At 51.8% G+C, this 26,821-nt stretch overlaps 2 protein-coding genes across 2 annotated transcripts in view; one reads left to right on the plus strand and one right to left on the minus strand.

Annotated features, from left to right (window-relative positions):
• The window catches only part of LOC139604468 (zinc finger protein 391-like), a 200,497-nt gene that overhangs the window by 153,651 nt on the left and 20,025 nt on the right, over positions 1-26,821 (minus strand). The gene's annotated exons all lie outside the window — the stretch shown is intronic.
• On the plus strand, positions 1,835-2,798 carry LOC139604448 (olfactory receptor 14J1-like). Its single transcript, XM_071455603.1, is given in 2 exon segments — positions 1,835-1,864; positions 1,866-2,798. Coding segments are annotated over 2 exon segments (963 nt in total).

Genomic DNA, 26,821 nt, shown 5'->3' on the forward strand with positions numbered 1-26,821 from the left:
GGTCAGTCATAGAATATTTCCAAGACAAGAATTTTATAAAACTGAGGAAATATCCTCAGACTTTTTATTCCGTTTCCTTCTACTGGAGAATGACAGGGAGGGGTGTGGCTGCATTTCTCTTCACTGAGAAAAGCAAGGCACAGCTTCTCGAGGATATTTTCTGGGAATTGAAGTGAGGAACCTCAGAGAAAGGAAAGTCAATTCTTATCTCAATTGACGTTCCTCTTGTTGTGCACAAGTGGTATGCATTTTGGAAGATAGTTTACCTGAAGGGAATTGGTGTTAGATTCTGGTGTGAGTGTTCTGATTCATTGACCAATTGAATTCACATGTGTCTGTTTGGATTGTTGGCTGACAGTCATGAGATGCTATTCAGTAGAGTGGAGTGCTTGTACAGATTCAGTGTAGTATAGTGTAGAAGAATATATTATAATAAAGTTATTCATTTGCCTTCTGATATCAATAGAGTCCCCTCGTCATTCTTCCCTTTGTCGGGGTTGTCTTGATTTTACTATAGAGGGGTGTTAAATATTAAAGTCTAAATATGAAATATGAATTATGAATTTTGAAAAGTGCCTGAGACATCCACACTGTTCCTTTTAGTGATCAATAGGTTCACAGGAGATCCCTAATGTGCTCTCAGCCACTCTGCCCATGGACAGCAGCAGCATCACCTTTGCTGGAGCCATCAGGCCCAGTCTGAGCTGTCCTTTCTCCAAGCTGCAAACAGAACCTGCCCCCAGGCAGTGCCCTGCAAACAGGCAGGGTTCTGTAGGGCCAAGGAGAGTGCACAGAGATTTGGGGTCTGTGAGTGCTGGCAGGGAGAGATCAGGCACAGGGAAACACCTGCAGGAGGAAAATCTGCAGGAAGCAGAGAGAAGATCAGGCAATGAGAGAACACAAACCCCAGCAATGCTGTGGCAGGGAGAGTTGAGAGATGCCCACAGGATCCCCTGCAGTGCAGCCCCTCCCTCTGAACAAGCCCCCTCCCTCCTGTGCCCCAGCCAAGCCTCTGCCCTCAGGGCCGGGGCTCCAAGGCGTGCAGCCCCTCCTGTGCAGGCAGAGCTGCAGCAGAGCCATGGGGCAGCTCTGCAGCCCCGGGCCCAGTTCCCTCTGCAGAGCACAGGGCTGGGAGCAGCTGCCCGGCCCTGGGGGCTCTGGAGGGGGCACAGCTGGCTCAGGGTGACGCTGTCCCCAGTGCCCGGCTCTGGGCAATGCTGTCAGTGCAGCCAGGGAAGGAGCTGCATCTCCCTCAATCCAATGCCATCAGAAGGACACCTGGAAGTCTCCCTGAGATTTCAGTCCAAGCTGGGAGCCTCAATCCAGGGTGCAAACCTGTCCTAGAGCATCTCTGAGTTATGAGATTGATGGGGAGTAGCAGAGGTGTTGTGACACTGAAAATGCTTCTGGGTTGGTGAAATGAGCAGAGTGAGTCCTTGGCTACAAATGTGGAGCTGGGCTGTGGTGGATCCATATGCTCTCAGCAGTACCTGGGGGTTTTTAAGAGAAATGTGGGAGTGTGAACATTCTCCATTTGAGAAAAGTGAAAGCCCAGAGAAACTCCAAACAGAATGAAGTGACAGACCATCGCCCCTCACTCTGCACTCATCATCTTGCCACAGAGAATTCACTCTCTTCTACCGGAGGGCAGCAAAATTGCTGAGGGTTTCTGCTATCCAAGAATACCAGGAGAGACATGGGGGAGGATTAAAATGTAAACCTCAGAACTCTTAAACACAAAAGAAGGTCCATGTATGTTAGAGAGGATGTAAATGGGAAATGGCTTAGACTTTTGTTACAGGTGTCTCCTCTAAGTCTTCACTGTCCTTTCTCCATGAACAGGTGCCCATGTGCAGCCCCAGCAAATGTCGAACAGCAGCTCCATCAGGCAATTCCTGCTGCTGGCATTGGCAGACACGCGGCAGCTGCAGCTCCTGCACTTCTGCCTCTTGCTGGGCATCTCCCTGGCTGCCCTCCTGGGCAACGGCCTCATCATCAGCGCCGTAGCCTGCGGCCACCACCTGCACACGCCCATGTTCTTCTTCCTGCTCAACCTGGCCCTCGCTGACCTGGGCTCCATCTGCACCACTGTCCCCAAAGCCATGCACAATTCCCTCTGGGACACCAGCAACATCTCCTACACTGGATGTGCTGCACAGCTCTTTTTCTTTGTGTTCTTCCTTGGATCAGAGTATTTCCTCCTGACCGTGATGTGCTATGACCGCTACGTGTCCATCTGCAAACCCCTACACTATGGGACCCTCCTGGGCAGCAGAGCTTGTGCCCACATGGCAGCAGCTGCCTGGGCCAGTGCCTTTCTCAATGCTCTCATGCACACGGCCAATACATTTTCCCTGCCCCTGTGCCATGGCAATGCCCTGGGCCAGTTCTTCTGTGAAATCCCACAGATCCTCAAGCTCTCCTGCTCCAAATCCTACCTCAGGGAACTGGGGCTTCTTGCTGTTAGTGGCTGTTTAGCGCTTGGTTGTTTCATGTTCATTGTTTTCTCCTATGTCCGGATCTTCAGGGCTGTGCTGAGGATCCCCTCTGAGCAGGGACGGCACAAAGCCTTTTCCACCTGCCTCCCTCACCTGGCTGTGGTCACCCTGTTCCTCAGCACTGCAGCGTTTGCTCACCTGAAGCCCCCCTCCATATCTTCGCCATTCCTGGATCTGGCCCTGTCAGTTCTGTACTCGGTGGTGCCTCCAGCCCTGAACCCCCTCATCTACAGCCTGAGGAACCAGGAGCTCAAGGCTGCAGTGGGGAGACTGAGGACTGGATGGTTTCGCAAACATTAAACTGCTGGGCAATATCTCCATATCACTTGTACTAAAATTCATCTTTCATACTTCTTGTTGGTTTCATTTTTAAAGTTCTTTTATTTTTTTTACTTTTTCATATTAACTACAAATAAATGTCATTGTGCCATTGGTCATTTTGTTTCTCTCCAGCTTCCCTGTGGCCACACACTGTGTCAATGAGGGGCTGTGCTCTTGGTGGATTTAAAAGAACTAAAGGATCTCCCAGCAGAGTTTTCTGCAGAGGTGCCCTTGTGTTGCCTTCTCTGGAGCTGCAGCAGCAATGTCTGTGTGCAGAGCTGGGGCAGATCAGTGCTGGCCCAGCAGCTGTGCCCAGCAGCAGCAGCAGCAGCACTTGGTGTTGCCAGTGCTGCTGCCGTGGCCCTGCCCCGCTGCCCTGGTGGCCCTGGTGTTGCTGCAGGGCCTGAGTGCTCTCGGGGCCGGGCACAGCCCTGGGGGTGGCAGTGCCGGGGCTGCAGCAGGGACAGGCCATGGGCACTGCTGGGGCAGCGCTGGCGCCTCAGGCCAGGCCCTGGGGGCTCCAGGCTCCTTGCCCAGGCTCTCTCAAGAACACGGCCAGGCCAATGCTCAGCACAGAAACCCCCGTGAGCAGCCCCAGGCTGGCCGTGGGCAGGCTGGGGGCAAACAGCATGGCTGGGGCTCTGCAAGGGCCCTGGGGCAGACGGGAAGGAGCAGCAGAGCAGGGGCTGATCCATGCCCAGTGCGCTGCACAGCCCAGGGCAGCGTCCCAGAGCCTCCTCATGCAGCTGCCAACAACATCCCCCCTCTGCAGCCCTGGCCTCTCCCCCAGCTCACACAGGTGCCCCATCCTTGCAGGCACAGACACGGCAGCACTGCCTCAGCAGCCCCTGTTTGCATTGCACACAGCAGGGCCAGCACCCCCATGCTGTTGCTGTGGGGACATGAACCTGAGGGAGCACAAATGCCATCAGCCCCTGGGGCCAGCAAGGCCTGCGGGACACCAGGGAAACCACTCAGCTTTGTCCTGGCCTCTGCACTCAGCCAGAAAGTTTGTTCCCATCAGCTGGGAGTTTCCTGTGCCACTGCAGACGCTGTTGCTCAGAGCCAGGGCTGCCTGGCAGCCACCCCCAAACTGCCCTGACCATTTCCTTTGCTTCACCTTTGCTGTCTTTACTCTTCCTGGTACAAATTTCTTCCTCTTTCCCAGCCCTGTTCCCTGCCCTGCAAACAGCCCATCCCTGTTTGCCCTTTCCTCTCTGGCCCCACTCCCCATTGCAGTTCCTGACTTGGCACCATGGGAACGTCCCTTGGGGAGCAGGATCATCCTACAAGTGCTGCAGGAATTGTCTGCAGGCTCCTGCAGTGCCTGCTGCTGCTCCCTTGCCAGAGGCACCCCAGGCCAGGGGGGCACATCTGGGCTGCTGTGTCTGCCTCTGGGGCTCCCTGTTCTGGGCAATGAGGAGGAGCTGCAGAGGCTCTGCAGGGCTGACAGGATGGGCTTTGGGGCTGGCAGGAGAAGCTGAGGGACCTGGGCTGCTGGAGCTGCTGAAGAGGAGGCCCAGGGCTCATCCTGAAACTGCTCCAAGGGTGGTTTCAGAGAATCCCAGAATCAACAAGGCTGGAAAATACCTTGGAGATCATCAAGTCCAACCTGTGCCCTGACACTGCCCTGTCTCCCCTGAGCTTCCTCTTCTCCAGGATAAACAACCCCAGCTCCCCAGCCACTCCTCACAGGACTTGTGCTCCAGACCCCTTCCCAGCCTTGCTGCCCTTCCCTGGACACACTTCAGCCCCTCCATGTCCTTCCTAAATTTGGGGCCCCAGAACTGGACACCGCACTCGAGGTGCTGCGCAACCAGTGCTGAGCTCAGGGGAAAAATCCCTGCCCTGGTCCTGCTGGCCACATCATTCCTGATCCAGGCCAGGAGCCATTGGCCTTCTTGCCCACCTGGGCACACTGCTGCCTCATGTCCAGCCTGCTGTCCATCAGTCCCTGCAGGTCCCTTTCTGCCTGGCTGCTCTCCAGCCACTCTGTCCCCAGCCTGTAGTGCTGCAGGGCTTGTTGCGGCCAAAGTGCTGGACCCGGCACTGGGACTTGTTAAACCTCACCTTGTTGGATTTGGGCCCTGGATCCAGCCTGTCCAGGGCCCTGTGCAGAGCCCTCCTGCCCTCCAGCAGATCCACACTCACACCCAGTTTGGTGTCATCTGCAAATTTGCTGATGATGGACTCAATCCCCTCATCCAGATCATCAATGCAGATATTGAAATCCACGCTGGCTGGCTCTGATCCCTGGGCCATCCTGTGGGTTCCCTGTGATGGCACTCAAGGTGATCTGTTCCATAACCTTGCCGGGCACCCAGGTCAGGCTGACAGGCCTGGAGTTCCCCAGCTCCTCCTTCCAGCCCTTCCTGGGGATGGGCTCACACTGGCACCTCCAGTGCTCTGGGCCCTCCCTGCTGAGCCAGGACTGATGGTAAATGATGGAGAGCAGCTTGGGGAGCTCATCCACAGCTCCCTCATCCCCCTGGGATGGATCCCATCTGCTCCCATAGACCTGTGAACATCTGAGTGGCTCAGCAGGTCCCCAGCTGCTTCCTCCTGGATTCCAGGGGGCTGTTCTGCTCCCTGTGCCCATCTACCAGCTCAGGAGAACACTTGTCCTGAGGACAACGTGTCCTAATATTGAAAATTGAGACAAACAAGGTGTTAAGTAGCTCAGCCTTTTCTTTATCTTTAGTTACTGTATTTCCCACTGCATCCAATAAATAGTAGAGGTTCTCCTTATCCCACGTTTTGCTATTAATTTATTTATAAACACATTCTCTATTTTTTTTCACACAAGTGGACAGGTAAAGCTCTAATTGAGCTTTCACCTCTTTCCTTTTCTTTCTGCATAACCTAATAACATCCTTAAACACTGCCTAAGTTTCCTGACCTTGTGTCCAAAGGTGATGCTCACTCTTCCTTCCCTTGACTTCCCACAAAAGCTCCATGGGCAGCCATGCCAGTCACTTTCATCACCAGCTCATCTTTTGCCACACTGGGACAGGCTGCTCCTTCCCCCTTAAGATTGCTGTCTTGAAATGTGTCGATCCTTCCTGGATCCCTTTGTTTTAAAGGGCTGTTTCTTTATTAAAAGTCAGTACCTGATTTAGTACTCCCCAAATCAGCATCCTAAAAAGGCCAAAGTCTGCCCTTCCTAATTCCAGTGCAGAAGTTTTGTTGCTGACCCTCCTTCTCTCACAGAACATTGAAAACTTGATTATTTCATGGTCACTGTGCCCCAGGCAGCCTCTGAGCCCCACATCTGCCCCCAGCCCTTCTCTGTCTGTGAACAGCAGCAGACAGAGCTTTCCTGGGCACTGGGAGTGTTACCAAAAATTCGGTAAAACAGAAAACTCCTTAACCCCAGTGTAGCATTAAGAAGCAGCATTCTTTATTCAGCTGGATGCACGGGGGAGAGCTCCTCCCAAAGCCCTGGAGGCTGAGTACAGGAAAGTTTCTGTTTATTTTCTGTATTTTGCTCACATATTCATTGATTGTCTTGGACTAAACATACATATGATAATCATTTCCCCAAAATCATTAACATATTCCCCCTCCCCTTTACCCATGTGTTCTTCTGTCCTGGGGGGTCTCTCTGGTGGTCCCTGGTGGTTGTGGACCCCAATGTTCCAGTGGGCCTGGCTGAGCTGGCAGGACCCTGAGGCTGCTGAACTTCCAGTTCCCCTTCTCACACAATGGGCCTTGTGTGGTTTCCATAGGCCTGGGGATATGGAGAACAAGCTCCAGGTGTCAGCTCAGCTGGTGTAGGCAATTGATCATCTGGTAACATGAGGTCACAGAGTGGGCTATGACATCACAGAGTGGGTTATGTGAGGTCACTGATTAGCTATGGCATCATAGACTGCCTCTGTGACATCAGAGACCAGCTGTGTGACATTAGAGAAGGGGCTGTGAGCTCACAGAGCAGGCTGTGACATCCCAGAGGGGCTGTGTGCCATCCCAGCAGGGCTGTGTCAGGTCACTGGGTTGGTCACTCGGCCCCAGCTCCCCCTCACAGTTTCTCCCAACAAGTCCAATGCTGTCCATGCCCAGCGGGGTCCCTGTCCCCCGGGATCCCCCCGGCCCACCTGGAGCCACAGCCTCCACCAAAGGATGTTCCACAGGATCCACCCCAGAGCCTGACATGGGGACAAGGGGCAGGGGCTGTGTGACCAGGACATCAAGGACGGGGATTACCCAGGTCACTGTGGCCTGGCTTGGGTTGCCCAGGGCAGGAAAGATGTCTGGCAGCTGCAGCAGGGCCTGGGAAGGGCCTCCAAGGTGGGGCTGGAGCCCTTGGGCTGTGAGCAGAGGCTGAGGGAGCTGGGCTTGTCCAGCCCAGAGCAGGGAAGGCTGAGGGGCTCCTCATCCCAGCCTGGCAGTGCCAGCGAGGAGGGGATGGAGAACACAGAGCCAGGCTCTTCACCGGGGGCCTGGTGGGAGACAAAAGCCAATGGGTGGGAGGGGAAAGAGGGGAGATCAGCCAGGTCAGGAGGAGATGAAATGAGTCAGGCTGGTTTCAGCATTTCCTCAGCACCAAGAGCAGCCTGACCTCCCTTCTCCATCCACCACTGACAGCTTTGCAAATCAGGAATTGCTGGAGCTGTTTTTCCCCCACTCCAGGATGAGCCTCCTGATACAAGAACTAAATTGTGTTAATATCTATCACATAGCCCAATTTGTCTAAAATTGCTTTCAGTATGGAAATCCCTTATGGAGGGTGGACTCATCAGGCACTGCTGGGATGTTGCACATAGCTCAGGGAAGAGTGAGATTGTTATAAAATTGTGTCCTGTTCAACCATGGTCTGTTGGCCATGAAGAGAAACTTTCTGTGCCTCTGAGTCTCACCAGTTCCTGACCCCCAAAGGACACAAACCTGATGAGTTGTGGCCCCCACTCCAATGGTGGCACTTGCACCTCCCTCCAGAGCCAGAGCAGAGCTCCCTTGTCCCAGAAAGTCCCTGGCAATGCAGGGATGAAGGAAACAGGACAGGCCGTGGGGATCAGGGGCAGGGCAGAGCCAGGGACAAGAATGACTTTTGCATTGGATGGAGCTGTGCCTTCCCTTGGCTTTGGTGGCTGACAAGAAATGAACATCCCTCTGTGTCTCGGGCAGCTCCTTCTGCAAGGAAAGCAGGTGGGAGTTGGAGCCAAGGAGCTGAAAGCTGCAGGTGCAGCCTGGGCTGGAGGGAGCTCAGATTTGCACAAGGCTGCTCTGAGTGCCAGGGCTTGGATGGGGGAAATGGTGGGCTGGGGGTAGGGACAGAGTCTGATTGATTGTCAGCCATGAAGGGTCTTGATTTTCACACCTATTCAAACTGCATGAGGAGGCACTTGGATTCAGTGACAATTGGAGATTGCACATATCAATGAATTAATAGGAAAAAAAAGTTAAACAGGACTTAAAAATGTTTTCTCATTGTCCTTTTAAAAAGAACATATTCAGTTTGAATATACTACTGAGATCTGTCGAATTAACCAGAAAAGAGTAAAAATTAAAATCAAATGATTCCCAGAGGCTTGGCTTGTTCAGATGTTCTCAGTGTTAATGAGCCCTGGGACACTGAATTCCTGCACTGAAGAGCTGAAGGCTGAACAAGCCTCTGGAGCAGGGAAATTCAGCAGCAGCCTCCAAGTTGCTGAGGATGTCAGCAGCCCCCACTGAGGCCATCCCTGCCCAGAGAGCGTGGGGGAATGGGCAGACAAGGAGAGCGTCCCTGGGGCTGGGGCAGCACAACTCAGAGGCACCAGCGGCTCCAGCTGGGCAATGGAGTGTGGAATGTGGCTGGGAAAGCCCTGCCTGGGCTGGGCCAAGCAGGACACACAAGCCCTGACCCCCATCCACTAAAAAACTCACTCAAGGAGACATTTAAAAGGAATTACAATTGTTTGTGTACTCTGAGTTGGACTCTCTGGAGAAATACTGACAAGAGATTCTGAGGCGCTCAAAACAACAAAACAGCCTTTATTGGCAGTTTTAGAAAATCACAGAAACTTTGGCAAAAGATTTATTATGACATTGTAGGGTTTTGGTTTGTTAATTTAGGATTTTCTTAATTTTGACATTTCCTAATTAATTTATTGATGAATCTGGTGAGTTTTAGTGTCAGTTAATTATTTATGTATTTATTTTATTGTGAGATTGGATTACAAGAATGGTAAAGTATACCAAAAATTTTAAAAGGGTCCAAAGAAAAAATTTATTACAAAGAAATAAAAAGAGAAAGGTAGTAAGAATTAAAATAAACTCTTTAGATCACTTTTTTTCCCTCTACCACGTTTTCTATTTACTGACAATCTAAATAAAGTAAGCTTACATTTTCTAGTTAGTTTACTATTTCTAGAATAGTCTTTTATTAGTTTACTTAGGGAGAGAAGTTTTTCTTCTTAAGGTTATGGAGTTTTTTTTCCAAGAGGTTTTTTGTGGTTCTTAATTTTGTCACGGATATCAGTTATCTGGGGAGCTTTTTTATTGTGCAATTGTTTTTATTGCTACAAGCTTTTTTACAGCTTATTGATTGGCCATGTCAACTTATGGGGTATTGTTTTAAAGATGACTTCTTTAAAAGTTTTTATTATTTACTTTCAAAATTATTTTTATCTCTGGGAATAGAGATCTTCTCTTGGGGGTACCGAATTACTAATTTTCTTTTCCCCCATTTAATCTTTTGATGAAATTACAGTAATTTTAACATTTGTTTATTTTAGTTTGGAGGTTTTTGTTTGAGATTAATTTGATTATTTTTAAGAGTGTTTTTGTGTTATAAAGAAAAAGAGATTTTCTTTATACCTTATAAGAGGATTTTAGTTTTAAATTAAGGTTATTTTTTGTCTTTTTTTATTCAGGATTTAATTTCTCCTTCACTGGCTTTGATGGTTTTATGTTTTTTAATAGGCTTGCATTTTGTTTTTCTCTTACTCGAGGGAGGATTGAAGTATTGAAAGGGTTAACACCTGACCCACTGGTAACTTGTGGTGGAAGTTGTGGTTGGGTTGTGTTAGGATTGGTTTTATGGTTGGTTTTGGGCGTTTTTTGTGTTTAATTTTAGTTGTAGGGTTTTTTTGTATGGGTTGTAGGTTGTAGGGGCTTTTGGTTTGAGTTGTGTTGGGGGGAGGGGACTTGATGGTAAGATTTTAATAGCTGTGGCTGGCTTTGTTCTGGTTGGGGTTTTGTAGCCTCTTTTGTTTTCCTGTTTGGGAGTTGTTGGGGTTTGGTTTGGTCAGAATGGGGCCGATGGGGGTGGGGGGTGGCCTGGGGAGGAGGGAAGGGGCTCAGCCCATGGCAGGGTTGCTTGGTTTGGTTTGGTTTGCTTTGGTTTGGTTTGGTTTGCTTTGGTTTGGTTTGGTTTGGTTTGGTTTGGTTTGGTTTGGTTTGGTTTGGTTTGGTTTGGTTGAGATGGGGGCCGGGGCCCGCTGCTTCTTTGTTGACTGGAAAAGAAAGAGGAGGTTCCTGGGTTTTTTCATCTTTAACATTTGTGTTTCAAAGAGGCGTGTTCAGAATCTTAGTGGCTTAAGAGTTTGTGAGTTACACAAAAATTTTGTATTAATTTTTAAAATTCTTCTCATGTCAAACTACGACAGATAGTCAACAAAAACACTTCTCAAAGTATTGACTTGGCCCATTCAACTTCACAAACTCTAAGCCTGTTCAATTTCATGTTAATCAAAATTTGCAGGAGCACAGAAACAGAAGAACAAGACACAAAAAGAGAGAAAGAAATAAAAGATCCAGAGAAGCACACACACAGCTACCAACTCTTGCATTTCCATGTGAATTTTCTGATGGAAATTCCAAGAGGAGGTATAGGCAAGATGTGTGCTTGCCTTGTGGTTGCCATGGTTTGACACTGGCACAATGCCAGTGCCTCTATGAAGATACCTTCTCCCTGGTTTCTGCTGTGAGATGTGACCAGGAATAAGCAAAGCAGGCTCCTACTTAGGAACGGAAAAAAAAAACAAACCAGAACTTTATTAACTACTCTACGACTATAGATAAAAGAAACACGCACAGGGAAAATTAAAAACTCACAAATACATTGCCTCCTCCCCCCACCAAATTTCCAACACAATACATCTATTCTTCAAATCACCAACTCTCGGTCCAGCACCACCTTTTAGACAATCAATCCTCAGTTCATCAAGAGGAGAGGAGTCCTTCTTGTACCATGGGCTTCCCCTGGAAACACAGCTGAAGCTTTGTGTGTTTCTGTGTCACTCGTGGCACCGCCCGGAGTACATCTGCCATCGTGACCTCTTCCTTTCATGTCCAGTGCTCTCACCACTGAACACGGACCAGAGCTGCTTCTAGGGTTGTCTTTTTTAAGGATGCTCTGTCCCAATCCAAAAAAGGCACAGTCTCTCCTTTGGGACACCTGTCCCCCCCATATTTTTTCACCCCCTGGGGCCGAGGGGCACCAACACTGAACCCTCTTGGTTCATTGCCTGTGCTGTGCCAGGGACTGGCAGCCACTGCTGGGCTGGAATAGAGGCTCTAGGGGGGATTGGGGTTCCAGGGCAGGGCAGGGCTGGGGTTCAAGGGCAGGGAAAGGCTGGACCTGCCCCTTCCTCCTCCACACATGAAATGTTTCCAGCCAACAATCTCCTCCAGTCTGTCACAACAGGGAATGTTGGAGATGAAATCCCAATTCTGGCCATGGGCATCTGGACAAGAAGGGCAGCTCTTTTCCATAGGAAGGAAAGCACAGAACCCCAGTGTTTGGAAGGCAGGTGAAAGCCTCACTAGTCCAAGGCCAGCCAGACTTGCCCGGAATGGCAGATTTTTTCTGGGATCAGTCTTTGGATTTAAGGAATTTTGGAGGTGGAACCACAATCTCAACCATGGGCACATGCAGAAGCTGGAAAGTTCTTTTCCATAGGAAGGTGAGCATGGAGCCTTCCCCAGGGTTTTAGGGACGGGTGAGACATGACCCTTGTGAAACCATTTCCAGCCAGACTTTTCCTGGCAATATTCCTATTGGAACTATCCTTGGATATAAGGAAATTTGGAGGAGAAATGCCAATTCATGCCATAGGTGCCGGGAGGAGAAGGACAGTTCTTTTTCATTGGGAGGGAAAGCACAGAGCCCCAGTGTTTCAGCAGCAGATGAGAAGAGACCCTCAACATGCAACGGTCAGCTGGACCAGTCAGGCAGTGAACGGGAGGCCTAACCAGCCAGAGCTGTTCTGTGTTCCCTTTCTTTTATGAGGTCCTGCAGTATCACCATGGTCCCCTTGGTTCCATGGGGCCCCACAGTGTCCCAGTGATACTTTGATTCCATGGGGTCCAGCAGTGTCACAATGGACCCTTGGTTCAATGGGGTCCCAGAGTGTCACAGTGGCCCCTAGGTTCCAGAAGGCCCTGCAGTGTCACAATGGTCCCAAGGATTCCATGAGGCCTTGCAGTGTCACAATGGTCTCCGTGGTTCCACAGCCCCCACAATGTCATGGGACTCCTCTGTTCCATGAGCCCTGCAATGTCAAAATGGACCTTTGGACCCTGGGGGTTTGCAGTGTCACAATGGTCTCCTCTGGCTCCACAGTGTCACAATGGACCATTGATGACACAAGGCCCTGCAATGTCACAACGGACCTTTGGTTCCATGCAGCCCTGCAGTGTCACAAAGGCCTCTTGGTTTCATGAGGGCCCACAGTATCACAATGGTCCTCTTGGTTGTGTGGGGACCCCCAGGGTCACAATGCTTTGCTTATTCCATGAGGCCTCACAGTGTCACAATGGTCCCTTGGTCTCACAGGGCCCCACAGTGTCACAATGGTCCCTTGGTTCCATGGGCCCTGTGCTGCTGCATTCCCCCCTCCCCTTCTCAGGCCACCCTGCCAGCTGAGAAATGCTCCTTGGGACTCGGCCTTGGCCAACAGCCCCTAGGCTCAGCTCCTCTGCAGCTCATCACAAACACTGTCTGCTCCAGGCACTGCTGCTGCCCACCCAGCTCCTGCTTTCTGTAGCAGCAGCCCTGGGAACTGGTTTTGTTCCCTCAGTGGCACAACATCCCTGTTCTCACACTGCCAAAGAAAGCTGTTGATGCCAAGAATGGCCAGGATGACTTAACCTTACCTACATTGCCTGTAGGTAAGGTAAAATCACGAGGTCTAAATGAAGTTAAACACTGCTTAGAGTTGTTTTTTTTCAAACAACATAAGTTGTTATGTTTAATATAAGTTATAAGCTGAATTAAATACTGTTAAATGTTAATCCTCTGTTAAATTGCAAAGTCATAGGTTAGAAGTTAGATTAAATCCTGCTAAATGCTGTTCTTTTGCTAAAATTTGAAACTGAAGGTATCAGTGAAGGTGTAAGTTAAGTCCTGTTAAGTTTGAGCTCTGTTAAGCTTTTGGGCCGTATTCCTTTCATCCTTGCCCTCACTGTCCTTGTGTCACACACACACACAGGGACAGTTTTCAGTTCATTTCTGGTTTGATTGCCTGGATTTGGTTTGGTTTTGTTGTTGCTTTGTTTCCTTGGTGTGCCTGAAGTGTCCAGTCAGGAGCAGAGTGACTCTTGCCAAGGAACTCTGTGCTGCTGTCCCTTAAAATTAAATCTGTTTTTTGCTGCTCCCTTGCTGGGGATTTTTTCAGCGCTCTCAAGGCCTCGTTGGTAACAGGGTGAAGGAGCCCTGGCCCAGGCTCTGGCCCTGGGGGACACGGGGACGCTGCCGGGGGGTCCCTGTCCCCCTGTGCCACCCCCAGGGCCCCGGCCCCCCGGCCCCGTGTCAGGCTCTGGGGTCGATCTCGTGGAACATCCTCTGAGGGAGGCTGTGGCGCCGGGGGTGGGGGGACCTGGGGGGACAGGGGACCCCGCTGTGCACGAGCAGGGTTGGACTGCTCTGGGGGGAACTGTGAGGGGGGCCGGGGCAGAGTGACCTCCCCAGTGACCTCACACAGCCCCTGGGATGTCACACAGCAACCTGTGATGTCACACAGCAACCTGTGATGTCACAGAGCCAACTCTGGGATGTCACCCTGGAATGTCATGCAGCTGCACTGTGATGTCACAGAAGACTCTGTGATGTCAGAAAGTCACCCTGTGATTCCACAATCTGTTCTGTGATGTCACAGGCTGCTCTATGATGTTACACAGCCATCCAGTGATGTCACAACCCTCTCTCTGATGTCACAGAGCCACCATCTATGAACACAGGATCTGCTCTAGGGACTCACACCCTACTCTGTGATGTCACAGACAGATGTGTGATGTCACAACCCCCTCAGTGATGCCACAAAACCCTCTCTGTGATGTCATACTGCCACTCTGTAAAGTCACAGCACACACTTTGACCTCACAGCCAGCTCTATGATTTAAGACAGCCATGCCATGATGTCACAGCCTGCTCTGTCATGTCACACAGAATCCCCTCTTTGATGCTGTAGCTGCTCAGTGACCTCATACAACAAACTCTGTGATGTCAGAGCCCAATCTGTGACCTCACACAGCCCACCCTGTGCTGTCACACAGCCCCTTGCTGACATCCCAGCTGCTCTGTGCCTCCATGACACAGCCACAGAGGAGCTGCTGTTACACAGCCCCCTCTGGGACATGCCACAGCCCCTGCCAGTGCTGAGCCCCTGGGAGCTCTGTCTGTGCCCTGCTGGTGTCCCTGAGGGGCCCTGGAAGTGCCCCAGCCCTGCTGGGCTGTGCACAGGAGCTGCTCCTGCCCAGAGCTGTCTCTCTGCAGCTCTGCTGCCCTTGCCAGGAGCTGCCTCTGGGCCAGGAGCCCGGCCCAGCTCAGCAGCACAGACACAGCACAAGGACTGTAATGACCCTCTGGGACTTTGGTGCTCTTTGCATCAGACACAGTCCCTTACAGCATGCTCAAAGAACTTCTCAAGAACTCAAAGTGAGGTTTTTCATGCATAAAATTGATCCTTCTGAGGGACAGGACTGAGAAAGCATCCCCAGGTTCCAGGTAGAGCAGAACACTGGTGGCAGTGATGACAGGTGGGGACAAGCAAGGCAAAGGTGTCTCTGGTGCTGAGCAAACCTGCGCCTCTGTCCCTGCAGCTGTCGGCATCCCCCGGCTGCCCCACCTGGCTGGCCCCTTCCTTTGCTGACAGCTCTGCCTCCTGCCTGCCTCTGCCAGCCCACACAAAGCCTTGGGCTGCTCCAGGCTCCTGCTGGGGGACGTGCTGCACCTCAGCCCTGCCCTGGCAGGGAAATTCCTTTCTCCTGGTGTCCACTCTGGGCCTCCCCAGCTGCCCTTGGTGCTAATATGTCTCCTTCAGGCTCATTCCCACTAGGAAGAAAAGCTCCAGCCTCTCTGAAACCACCCTTCCATCCCTTCCAGGCTACTCCTGTTCTGTCCTCAGTCTCCACACCTCTGACCCCAGAGCCTGCAGACTCTCCTGCTGGTTTTGTGATGAGGCCTCCAAATCCCATCTTGGGAGATTTCTGGGTCTTCTCCAAGGTCTGTGAAAATGGAAAAACAGTGATCAAAGTTATTTTCTCTGAAATCTTGCAGTGACAGAACAAGGGTCAATATCTCTAAACTGAATGAGGGTGGATTTACATTTGTTAGAAGAGGAAATATTTTGCAATTATGAAAGTGACATGAAACTGCAACTGTTTTTCCAGAGAATTGGATGCCCCATCCCAGGAATTCTCCAAGATCAGAAGCCTTGTGCAACCTGACCCAGTGAAACCCCCAGCCCTCCCCAGTGACAGAATTCCTGTAGTGTGGGTTCTCTGCTGTGCTGAAGGGCTGAACCTGGGATTTGGTTTGGGGCTGAGGATTTAGGAAGGGGCTGGAATTGGGGCTGGGCTTGGAGTTGGGGCTGAGATTTGGGTTAGAGCTGGGATTGGGATTAAGGCTAGAGATGGGATTGGCTTTAGGGCTGGGGTTGGGATTGGGTCTGCGGCTAGATGAGTTTGGGACTGGGATGGGATTAAATACAGAACTGTGAATGTGGAGTGAGATTGAGACCAGGATCAGGGTCAGGTTTGGGACTGAGCTCACCCAGAGCAGGACAGGACGGGATGTCACTGTGAGAAGGTTTGGGGAAAATACTGATTTGGGGAAAAACAAGGTGTGAATGCCTTGGGTTGGGGATTCCTCCCACACAAGTCCATCTCTAGAAGTCACCTGATGTCCATAAAAACCTCCAAAAATCAAGAGTGAATAAAAAAAAGCCACCACGAGTGTCCCATTTCCAGTCTCATCCCTCTGGTGTTCTCGTGGTCTCCTGTGTCCGGGCTGCTGGGGATCCCATGGGTCCTGGGGATCCCCCTTCTCCAGGGTCCTTCTTAGGGATGCAGGCGGATTTTGGAGTCTCAGGGTCCCCCTCTCCAGCCTCCCCTCAATCCAGCCACTTGGGGTTCCCCCTTCTTTCCACTGCCCTGTCCTGGTTTAGGGCAAATTTGGTTGAAAACCCCCAAAAGGGGTTTCTTCTAGAATGCAGATTCAGCAGCCCCACCCTCAGTCAGTTCGGGAAAATATTTCCTTGGAGAAAAGTGGAAAAAAAGCGCGTTATTTACCAGGCAAAGCATTCACCAGCACAAAAATTGAACAATATTAGGCAATAAAATCTGCTGCTGCTCCAAAAGAGAAAACAAACTCCGAAAGTCCCTCTGTGGGCTGTAGCTCAGTGCACTCAGTCTCTTATCAGTCTCTTATCAGTCTCTTATCAGTCTCTTATCAGTCTCTTATCAGTCCCTCCAGCACTGGAAATGCCTTGGTCCACGCCCGGCCAAATGGGCCACAGGTGGGAGCTGCCGGTGGTGTTCTGGGTGTTCAGTCCAGAGCAGGTTTTAAACAGCTCCAAAGAAAGAGAAAAACCACAGCCCAGGGAACTTCTCTGCCTCAGAGAGCTAAAAACTAACTAAAAGCAAAGGAGAGCTCTGTCCTGCCCTCTGTCCATCCCGGAGCTGGAATGTGGAGGAGTGAGTGCAGTGTCTGAAAACAAACTGCAGCTTCTTCCTCCTCCCCTTGGCTCTCAGAACCAGCCTTAAAGGTGCAGAACTCATTTCTGGGCTAAAGGGACCGATGGGGCACGAGCATCATGAAATCACCCCAGGACACGCCCCTGTCAGGGTCAGGGGGTCCCGTCCCCGCCTCATCTCTGGGCTGCCGGGGGTGCCCCAGCTCCGGTATCGCCCCTTCCCCTCTCCCCGCCCCGGGGGTCCCCCGTTCCACAGCCCCGGCTCTCACGGGGATCCCCAAAACCAATGTCCCGCCCCGTCGGTACCGGGCCATCCCCACGTGGACCCCCCGGGACCCTCCCGAGGGGCGATCGCGGCTCCTCTGCCCCCGAAAAAGCTCCTCTTAGGGAGCCCGGAGATATCCGGGGCTCGAGTCCGGGATCTGCCGGCTCCGAACACTCTCCAAAAAAATCCTCCCGGAGACCCCTGGCTGGAGTTATTTGGGAATTTAGCTACTTGAGCTGGGCTTCCTGTGGGACTTTCAGCAGCCTTGTGTTCCTCACCTTTGAGTAAATGAACTTTGTCAGTGACGCTGATATAATTTGCTCCCTCTTCTCCAGTGATTTTAACAAACTTTTCAAGGAAGGACAACAAAATATTTTCTTTTTCACTGGCCACCCACAAGAGGCATTTTCCCCATCAGTTCTTCCATAAGTTCCCCAGGAGGAAGGAGGGACTGTGTCCAAGTTTCCAAGAGTTCTTCCAGAAAAAACCACAACCTCCTCAGAGGGAACCATGATGTTGTCAAAGGCACCTGGGGTGAGACAAGAGTGCCCTGAACTCACTGTGCCAAAATAATGTCACAATCTGGTTACGCAAACTGTTAGAGAAATGCCTCTGCCCCAGTTAAGGTGCTAATGAGACCAAATCCAAACTGGATTTTATTAAACAGTAAGTGTGAGGTAGAGAGAGAGATGGAAAGAAAGAGAAAAGGGGGGAGAGCAAGGGAGTGACAGGGAGAGAGACCTCCCCTGGGGCAGGGCAAGTGTGACATTGTCCCCTGTGTGTGTGGCCTTCCCGGGGTGGGGGTTTTACACCTGAGCCAGTTTGGGTAAGGGGGGTGGTGTTCACCCCCTGAGCAGGGATTCCCCCACTGTTTCAGGCTGCAATGTAAGATGGAACCAAATGCATGTTTTCAATCCCCATCTTCATCAACTGCTAGAAACAGGTGGGGCAGTGTTCTTTATCTCTTCCATGGCTCAGCCCTGATAACGCCCTCCAGGGGAGATATCTGCTGTGAATGGGCCATTGTGTGTCACTGCAGGACTGATAAAATTCCATCATCCCATTGTGGGATGCTCCACCCAGGGGGCGGATCCAAGCATTCCTACCTGGATATAAGCTGAGCCTTGCAGCACCAGGAGCAGCTTGCCTGCTGGATTCCTAGAGGACAAGAGCTCCAGAACCACCCCTGGACCTCCAGAGGAAGACCAGACCCTTCTACAGGATCACTGCTTGGACAGAATCACGTTCATCACTCCAACAGGACTGCAGCCACCATTTAATGGGACTGCAACCACCACCCTGACCAGCATCAGGGTGTCAGGTTATATCCTGACTCTGACAGTTTAAAGCTGTGTTTCTGTATCATTGCCTTCATTTTCTTATTAAATTGTAATCCTGGTTTAGACTCTCCCCCAGGTTTCCCTTTAATTCTGTACAAAAGACAATGTGTGCACCCTTTGTTTGGTCCCCGAAACAGGATTTCCCATTCCCAAACCTTGACTCAATGGAGGAGGAGTCTGTGAGGAACAGGAAGGAGCCCTGGGACACGCAGGCAGGTGAGGAGGAAGTCATTGCCCCTTTCCCCCTCTCTCCTGCTCCATCTCCCAGCCCAGCACAGCCCCCAGCTGCAGGACAACCCTGCTGCCAACCCCGTCCTGCCAGGGATGCACTGGGGGGATCTCCTTCCCCTTCCCTGTGGCACGGAGGCAAATCCAATCCTCTCCTTGTCCTTTCTCCCCCAGGGAAGAAGCTGAGGATGGAGGCCAGGGAGGACAAATCCCCACAGCAGAATCTCATGAAGAGGCCATTTTGAGTGGCTCCACAGTGCAGAATTCCAACGTGGAGGAAAAGCCCCAGAGTTTCCACAGGAGGAAGGGCTGCAAACCCAGCCCAGGGTGCTCTGAGGTGGAAAGACCCACCCTGAGCCAGGAAGGTGGGCAGAGCTTCAGCCAGAGCTCAGAGCTGGTGGTCCCTAAGCAGCTTCATGATGGGGAGAAGCCTTACAAGTGCTTGGAGTGTGGGAAGTGCTTCAGCAAGAGTAACCACCTCATCCGCCACCAGATGATCCACACTGGGGAATGGCCCCACGAGTGTGGGGAGTGTGGGAAGGGCTTCAGCTGCAGCTCCGCCCTCATCACCCACCAACTCATCCACACTGGGGAGAGGCCCTACGAGTGTCCCCAGTGTCAGAAGAGGTTTCAGACCAGCTCTGATCTCCTCTGCCATCAGTGGATTCACACCGAGGAGAGGCCCTTCCTCTGCCCTGACTGTGGGAAGGGCTTCAAGCAAAACTCCACCCTCGTCAACCACCGGCGCATCCACACTGGGGAGAGGCCCTACGAGTGTCCCCAGTGTGGAAAGAGCTTCACCACCAGCTCTAACTTGACCAGACACCAACGGAGCCACCAGTAAGGGAAGCCCTGCAAATGCCCCAGCTGCAGGAAGATCTTCATGCACACTCCAGCTTCATCTCCCATTAGAGGGCCCACATTGGCAAGAGTCCTGGGGATCCATGTTCCCTGTAATCCATGCTGGGAAGACACCTGTCCCTTTTCCTGCCTGTGCTGATGATATGATGTGGGATTGAAAAATATGATGGTCTGGCCATGGCCCTGTCATTACATTCACTCCCACCTCAGGTCATTGCCAGGGGCAGGAAAGGGTGTCTCTCTTTCCCTCAGTGAGGAGAAGGGTCTCCTTTCCAGGCAGGGGAAATTGTGGCCAGGCAGACCCAGTGAGTTGTGTTTTAATCTTCCCTGTAAACAGTTTTATTTATCCCTTCTGTTATCAATCTTGTTTTTGTTTCTGTTTGTTCCTTATCTCATTGCTGTTACCAATAACTTGTTCTTATCCCACCCCAGGATCTTTGCCTTTTGTGCTTTCCATGGGAGGCGGGAGGGCAGCGAGGGCAGCGAGGGCAGCACGGTTTTAGTGGGGGCAGGAAATTAGGGAATCCCAATCCTGAAGCCTGGCCCGTGGAAACCGAGCATCCCAGCTGGTGGCAGCCCTGGTGGCCATGGCAACCACCCCTGGCATGGGGTCTCCATGGAGCTGCCAAGGGACTGAGCATAGCAACAGGGGGGTCTGGTGATGGTTGCCATGGAAACTGACCATAGCAACAGGGGGCTGGTGATAGTTGCCATGGAAACTGACCATAGCAACAGGGGGCTGGTGATGGTTGCCTGCTAAGGATCAGATTTGTCACAGGTCCTCAGAGGGGCTCCATGGGGACTTTCCAAGAGTCTCCAGGCTGTTCCAGAGCTGGAATGTCACAGGCACAGACAGGGGCTCCATGGAGCCCTCCCAGAACTTTCTGGGGATGGTAAAGAGCCCTGTGGTCAGAGGCAGTCACAGCCATTCCATGGTGACATCCCAGGGCACCTTGGGCTGCAAAGGCACCCATCTGTCACAGGCACTCACGGGGGCTCCATGGTGACATCCCAGGAGTCCCCAGGCTGCCAAAGAGCCGGGATGTCCCAGACACTCACAGGAGTTCCTGTCATGGGCACAGTGGGAGCTTCAGGCGAAAGCTTTATTTCTTTATTGGAGAAACTCCTTCTGAGACATGAGGTGGAGAAATGACAGCCAACAGCCACCATGGATTCTCAAATCCCTGCAGGGCCCCTAGACTTCTCAAATTCCTTCTAAGAGAGGAGACTGGCAGCGGCTGGATCACATTCCTGCCCCTGACTTTGTCAAAGGTCGAAAGCATTGGACAGGTGAAATTGAACTTTAACACATTTTGTCCTACAGGATTAATGATAGAATACCAGATAAATTAGTATAAATACACCTCTGATTGATTCTGATCATGATCAGAGGGAAAGATCACTAGCACAGTTATTTACTCCACAGTACAGGAGCTATAACAATTATTAGAATATCGTGCTCTAGGCAGCAATTTTGAAGTCAACAGGGCCTTGCTGGAGGTGTTGGAGCCCATTGCAGGCAGAGCCTCCTGCTCCAGCAGGAATTGCCTTTCCTGTGCCATCAGCAGGGCAGGTCCCGCTGCAGGAAAAGCCCCAGGCCAGCCCCAGCACAGGGAAGGCCTCGGGCACAAGGGCAGAGTGCCGTGCTGGGAGCTGTGCCAGGGAGAGCCTGAGGCACCAAAGGCACCTTGGCAGCAGCAGCTGCTTGCAGGCCATGGCCACAAGCCTCCCTTGGCAGCCCGGCCTGGTGGCCACCACTGCAGAGCTGCTGCCTCAGGGCTCATTCCTGGCTGGCCTCTGAAAAGCCACTTCTGCCCCAGGAGCCTGACTGGGAAGCCATTGGCCCCAGCACCATGGGGACAAGATATCAATGACAAAACTCTTCATGCCAGCAGAGCCAAGGCAGGGGCAGAGGAAAGGGCAGAGCCAGGCCCAGGGGACAGGGCTGCCATGGTGATGGCTGTGAGGGCACTGCCCCTGCAGCAGCCTGGCTGCCCTCAGCAGACATTCTGGCCAGAAGCGTTGTGAGGGCACCCAGCACAGCAGAGAGCCCACACGACAGGAATTCTGCCACTGGGGAGGGCAGGGGGTTTCACTGGGTCAGGGTGCACAAAGCTCCTGATCTTGGACAATTCCTGGGATGGGGCATCCAATTCTCTGGAAAAACAGTTGCAGTTTCATGTCACTTTCATAATTGCAAAATATTTCCTGTTCTAACAAATGTAAATCTTCCCTCATTTAGCTTAGAGATATTGATCCTTGTTTTTTCACTGCAAGATTTGGGAGAAAATAACTTTGATCACTATTTTTCCATTTTCACAGACCTTGGAGAGGAGTAAAAAATCTCCCAAGATGGGGTTTGGAGGCCTCATCATAAAACCAGCAGGGAGAGTCTGCAGGCTCTGGGCTAAGAGGTGTGGAGACTGAGGACAGAACAGGAGTAGCCTGGGAGGGATGGAAGGGTGGTTTCAGAGAGGCTGGAGCTTTTCTTCCTAGTGGGAATGAGCCTGAAGAAGACATGATAGCACCAAGGGCAGCTGGGGAGGCCCAGAGTGGACACCAGGAGAAAGGAATTTCCCTGCCAGGGCAGGGCTGTGGTGCAGCACCTCCCCCAGCAGGAGCCTGGAGCAGCCCCAGGCTTTGTGTGGGCAGGCAGAGGCAGGCAGGAGGCAGAGCTGTCAGCAAAGGAAGGGGCCAGCCAGGTGGGGCAGCCGGGGGATGCCGACAGCTGCAGGGACAGAGGCGCAGGTTTGCTCAGCACCAGAGACACCTTTGCCTTGCTTGTCCCCACCTGTCATCACTGCCACCAGTGTTCTGCTCTACCTGGAACCTGGGGATGCTTTCTCAGTCCTGTCCCTCAGAAGGATCAATTTTATGCATGAAAAACCTCACTTTGAGTTCTTGAGAAGTTCTTTGAGCATGCTGTAAGAGACTGTGTCTGATGAAAAGAGCACCAAAGCCCCAGAGGGTCATTAAAGCCCTTGTGCTGTGTATGTGCTGCTGAGCTGGGCCGGGCTCCTGGCCCAGAGGCAGCTCCTGGCAAGAGGTCCTGCAGAGAGACAGCTCTGGCCAGGAGCAGCTCCTGTGCACAGCCCAGCAGGGCTGGGGCACTGCCAGGGCCCCTCAGGGACACCAGCAGGGCACAGACAGAGCTCCCAGGGGCTCAGCCCTGGCAGGGGCTGTGGCATGTCCCAGAGGGGGCTGTGTAACAGCAGCTCCTCTGTGGCTGTGTCATGGAGGCACAGAGCAGCTGTGATGTCAGCAAGGGGCTGTGTGACAGCACAGAGTGGGCTGTGTGAGGTCACAGATTGGGCTATGACATCACAGAGTTCTTTGTGTGCGGTCATTGAGGTCACAGAGCATCATAGAGGGGACTGTGTGACATCCCAGAGAGGGCTGTGACATCATGGCATGGCTGTATGACATCATAGAGCTGGCTGTGAGGTCAAAGTGTGTGCTGTGACATCACAGAGTGGAAGTATGACATCACAGAGAGGGTTTTGTGGCATCACTGAGGGGGTTGTGACATCACACAGCTGTCTGGGACATCATAGTGTGAGGCCATAGAGCAGATCCTGCCATCATAGAGGGTAGCTCTGTGACATGAGGGAGTGGGTTGTAACATCACTGGCTGGCTGTGTAACATCATAGAGCAGCTGTGACATCACAAAACAGACAGTGACATCACAGGGTAACTTTGTGACATTTCAGAGTCTTCTGAAACATCATAGCACAGCTGTAGGACATCACAGGGTGACATCACAGTGTAGGCATTGTGACATCACAGAGATGGCTGTGTGACATCACAGGGGCTGTGTGAGGTCACTGGGGAGGTCACTCTGCCCCGGCCCCCCTCACAGTTCCCCCCAGAGCAGTCCAACCCTGCTCGTGCACAGCGGGGTCCCCTGTCCCCCCGGGTCCCCCCGCCCCTGGCACCGCAGCCTCCCCCAGAGGATGTTCCACGAGATCGACCCCAGAGCCTGACACGGGGACGGGGGGCCGGGGCCCTGGGGGTGGCACAGGGGGACAGGGACCCCCCGGCAGCGTCCCCGTGTCCCCCAGGGCCAGAGCCTGGGCCAGGGCTCCTTCACCCTGTTACCATCGAGGCCTTGAGAGCGCTGAAAAAATCCCCAGCAAGGGAGCAGCAAAAACCAGATTTAATTTTAAGCGACAGCAGCACAGAGTTCCTTGGCAAGAGTCACTGTGCTCCTGACTGGACACTTCAAGCACACCAAAGAAACAAAGCAACAACAAAACCAAACAAAATGCAGGCAGTCAAACCAGAAATGAACCGAGAACTGTTCCTGTGCATGTGTGTGACACAAGGACAGTGAGGGGAAGGATAAAAGGAATACAGCCCAAAGGTTTAAAAGAGCTCAAACTTAACAGGACTTTACCGTAACTGATAGCTTAAATGTCACAATTTAGGAAAAAAGAGCAGCTAACAGTATTTAACCTAACTTCTAACCTATGACTTTGCAATTTAACAGAGGAATAACACTTAACAGTATTTAACTTAGCCTAATAACTTACATTAAAATAAGAACTTAGCAAAAGAACAACTCTCAGGAGCATTTAACTTAGCACATACCTCATGACTGAACATTTCGTACAGGCCTGACTGACTCACCTATCCAAGCCACTCAAACTCCTCAGAGAGCAGCATTTCTGGCACATTTCCCCAGCACGGGCACTCCTATGTGCACACAGACACAAAGAGTCAGTGCAAGGCACCTGGGAGAAATTCCCCTGAGGGCAGGAAATGCTCCCTGTGGATCCTTTGGCATCTCCCCAGGGGGTGAAGGGTTGAGCCTGGAGGAGTGGGGGGATCGGCCCAGGCTCCATTGCTGTTTGGGATCCCCGAGTGCAGCAAACGGGAGAGTTCCCAGCTGGGAGAGGCCCCACTCAGAGGGAGTCGCTGGCCCAGGAGAGCTCCAAGGGCTCCTTTTGGAGCGCTGTTTGTAGGGCCCCAAGAGAGGGGCTTCAGTCCCAGCAATGGTTCATCCTGGCCGCACTGGGCACCAACAGCTTTCTTTGGCAGTGTGAGAACAGGGATGTTGTGCCACTGAGGGAACAAAAGCAGTTCCCAGGGCTGCTCCTACAGAAAGCAGGAGCTGGTTGGGCAGCAGCAGTGCCTGGAGCAGACAGTGTTTGTGAGGAGCTGCAGAGGAGCTGAGCCCAGGGGCTGTTGGCCAAGGCCGAGGCCCAAGGAGCATTTCTCAGCTGGCAGGGCGGCCTGAGAAGGGGAGGGGGGAATGCAGCAGCACAGGGCCCATGGAACCAAGGGACCATTGTGACACTGTGGGGCCCTGTGAGACCAAGGGACCACTGTGACACTGTGGGGCCTTGTGACACCAAGGGACCATTGTGACACTGTGGGGCCCTGTGAGACCAAGGGACCATTGTGACACTGTGGGTCCTCATGGAATAAGCAAAGCTTTGTGACACTGTGAGGCCTCATGGAACCAGTGAGACCATTGTGACCCTGGGAGTCCCCACAGAACCAAGAGAACCGTTGTGACACTGCAGGGCCTTATGAAACCTTGGGGCCACTGGGACACTGTGGAACCCAATTGAAAGAAGGGTCTATTGTGACGCTGCTGGACCCCATGGAATCAAAGCACCATTATGACACTGCAGGGCCCCATGGGTCCAAGGAGCCATTGTGACACTATGGGGCACCATAAAACCAAAAGAACATGGAACAGGTTTGGCTGGTTTGGCCTCCCAGGGGCTACCTGACTGGTCCAGCTGACCTTGGCATGTTGAAGGTCTCTTCTCATCTGCTCTGAAGCACTGGGGTTCCATGCTTTCCTTCCCAAGGGAAAAGAACTGTCCTTCTCCTCCAGGCACCCTTGGCCAGAATTGGGATTTCACCTCCAAATTTCCTTATATCCAGGGATTGTTCCCATAGGAGTATTGCCAGGACAAGTCTGGCTGGAATGGTTTCACAAGGGTCACCTCCCATCTGTCCCTTATACCCTGGGGAAGGCTGCGTGCTTTCCTTCCTATGGAAAAGAACTGTCCTGCTTCTCAGGCATCCATGGCCAAGACTGGGTTCCACCTTCCCTAAATCCAACAACTGCTCCCAGACAAAATCTGCCATTCCTGACAAGTCTGCCAGACCTTGGCCTAGTGAGGCTCTCACCTGCCTTCCAAACACTGGGGCTCTGTGCTTTCCTTCCTATAGGAAAGAACTGTTCTCCTCCAGGTACCCATAAGTAGAATTTGGATTGCACCTCCAACATTCCCTGTTGTGAGAGACTGGCAGAGATTGTTGGCTCAAAACATTTTGTGTGTGGGGGAGGAAGGGGCAGGTCCAGCCTTGCCCTGCCCTGGAGCCCCAGCCCTGCCCTGCCCTGGAACCCCAATCCCCCCAGAGCCTCTATCCCAGCCCAGCAGTGGCTGCCAGTCCCTGGCACAGCACAGGCAATGCTCCACAGCCACCTCTGCAGCCCCCAGCCCAGCTCCTGAGGGACCAAATGAGCCCAAGCCCCACCTGGGGGAAGGGCCCAGGGAGACCAAGGGGTATTGAAGGCTGTCCACAAGGCAAGCACACAGCTTGACCCTGGATCCTCTTGGAATTTCCATCAGAGAACAGTGCTGGAATCCAGGAGTTGGTAGCTGTGTGTGTGCTTCTCTGTATCTTTTATGTCTTTCTCTCTTTATGTGTCTTCTTCTATTTCTGTGCTCCTGTAAATTTTGATTAACATTAAATTGAACAGGCTTAGAGTTTGTGAAGTTGAATGGGCCAAGTCAATGCTTTGAAAAGTGTTTTTGTTGGTTTAATTTTTGTCGTAGTTTGATATGAGAAGAATTTTAAAACGTAATACAAAACTTTTTGTGTAACTGACAATCTGTTAAACCACTGAGATACTGAACACACCTCTGTGAAACACAAATTTTAAAGATGAGAAAACCCAGGAACCTCCTCTTTCTTTTCCTGCCAACAAAGAAGCAGCGGGCCCTGGCCCCAACCCCCATCTCAACCAAACCAAACCAAACCAAACCAAACCAAACCAAACCAAACCAACCCAAACCAAACCAAACCAATCAACCCTGCCGTGGGCTGAGCCCCTTTCCCCCTCCCCAGGCTGCCCCACCCCCATCGGCCCCACTCTAATAAAACCAAACCCCAACAACTCCCAAACAGGAAAACAAAAGAGGCTACAAAATATTCAAATTATTATCAAACAAAAACCTGCATTCTAAAATAAACAAATGTTTAAATAACTGTAATATCATCAAAAGTTTAAACAGGAAAAAATAAAAACATAATCCTGTACCCCCAAGAGAAGATGTCTGTTCCCAGAGATAAACATAATTTTAAAAGTAAATAATAAAAACTTATACCTTTAAATAACTCATCTTTAAAACAATACCTCAGAAGTTGACATGGCCCATCAA

Source organism: Agelaius tricolor, unplaced genomic scaffold, assembly GCF_023055355.1.
Source record: "Agelaius tricolor isolate 1412-34295 unplaced genomic scaffold, bAgeTri1.0.p SCAF_51, whole genome shotgun sequence".
Lineage (NCBI taxonomy): Eukaryota > Metazoa > Chordata > Aves > Passeriformes > Icteridae > Agelaius > Agelaius tricolor.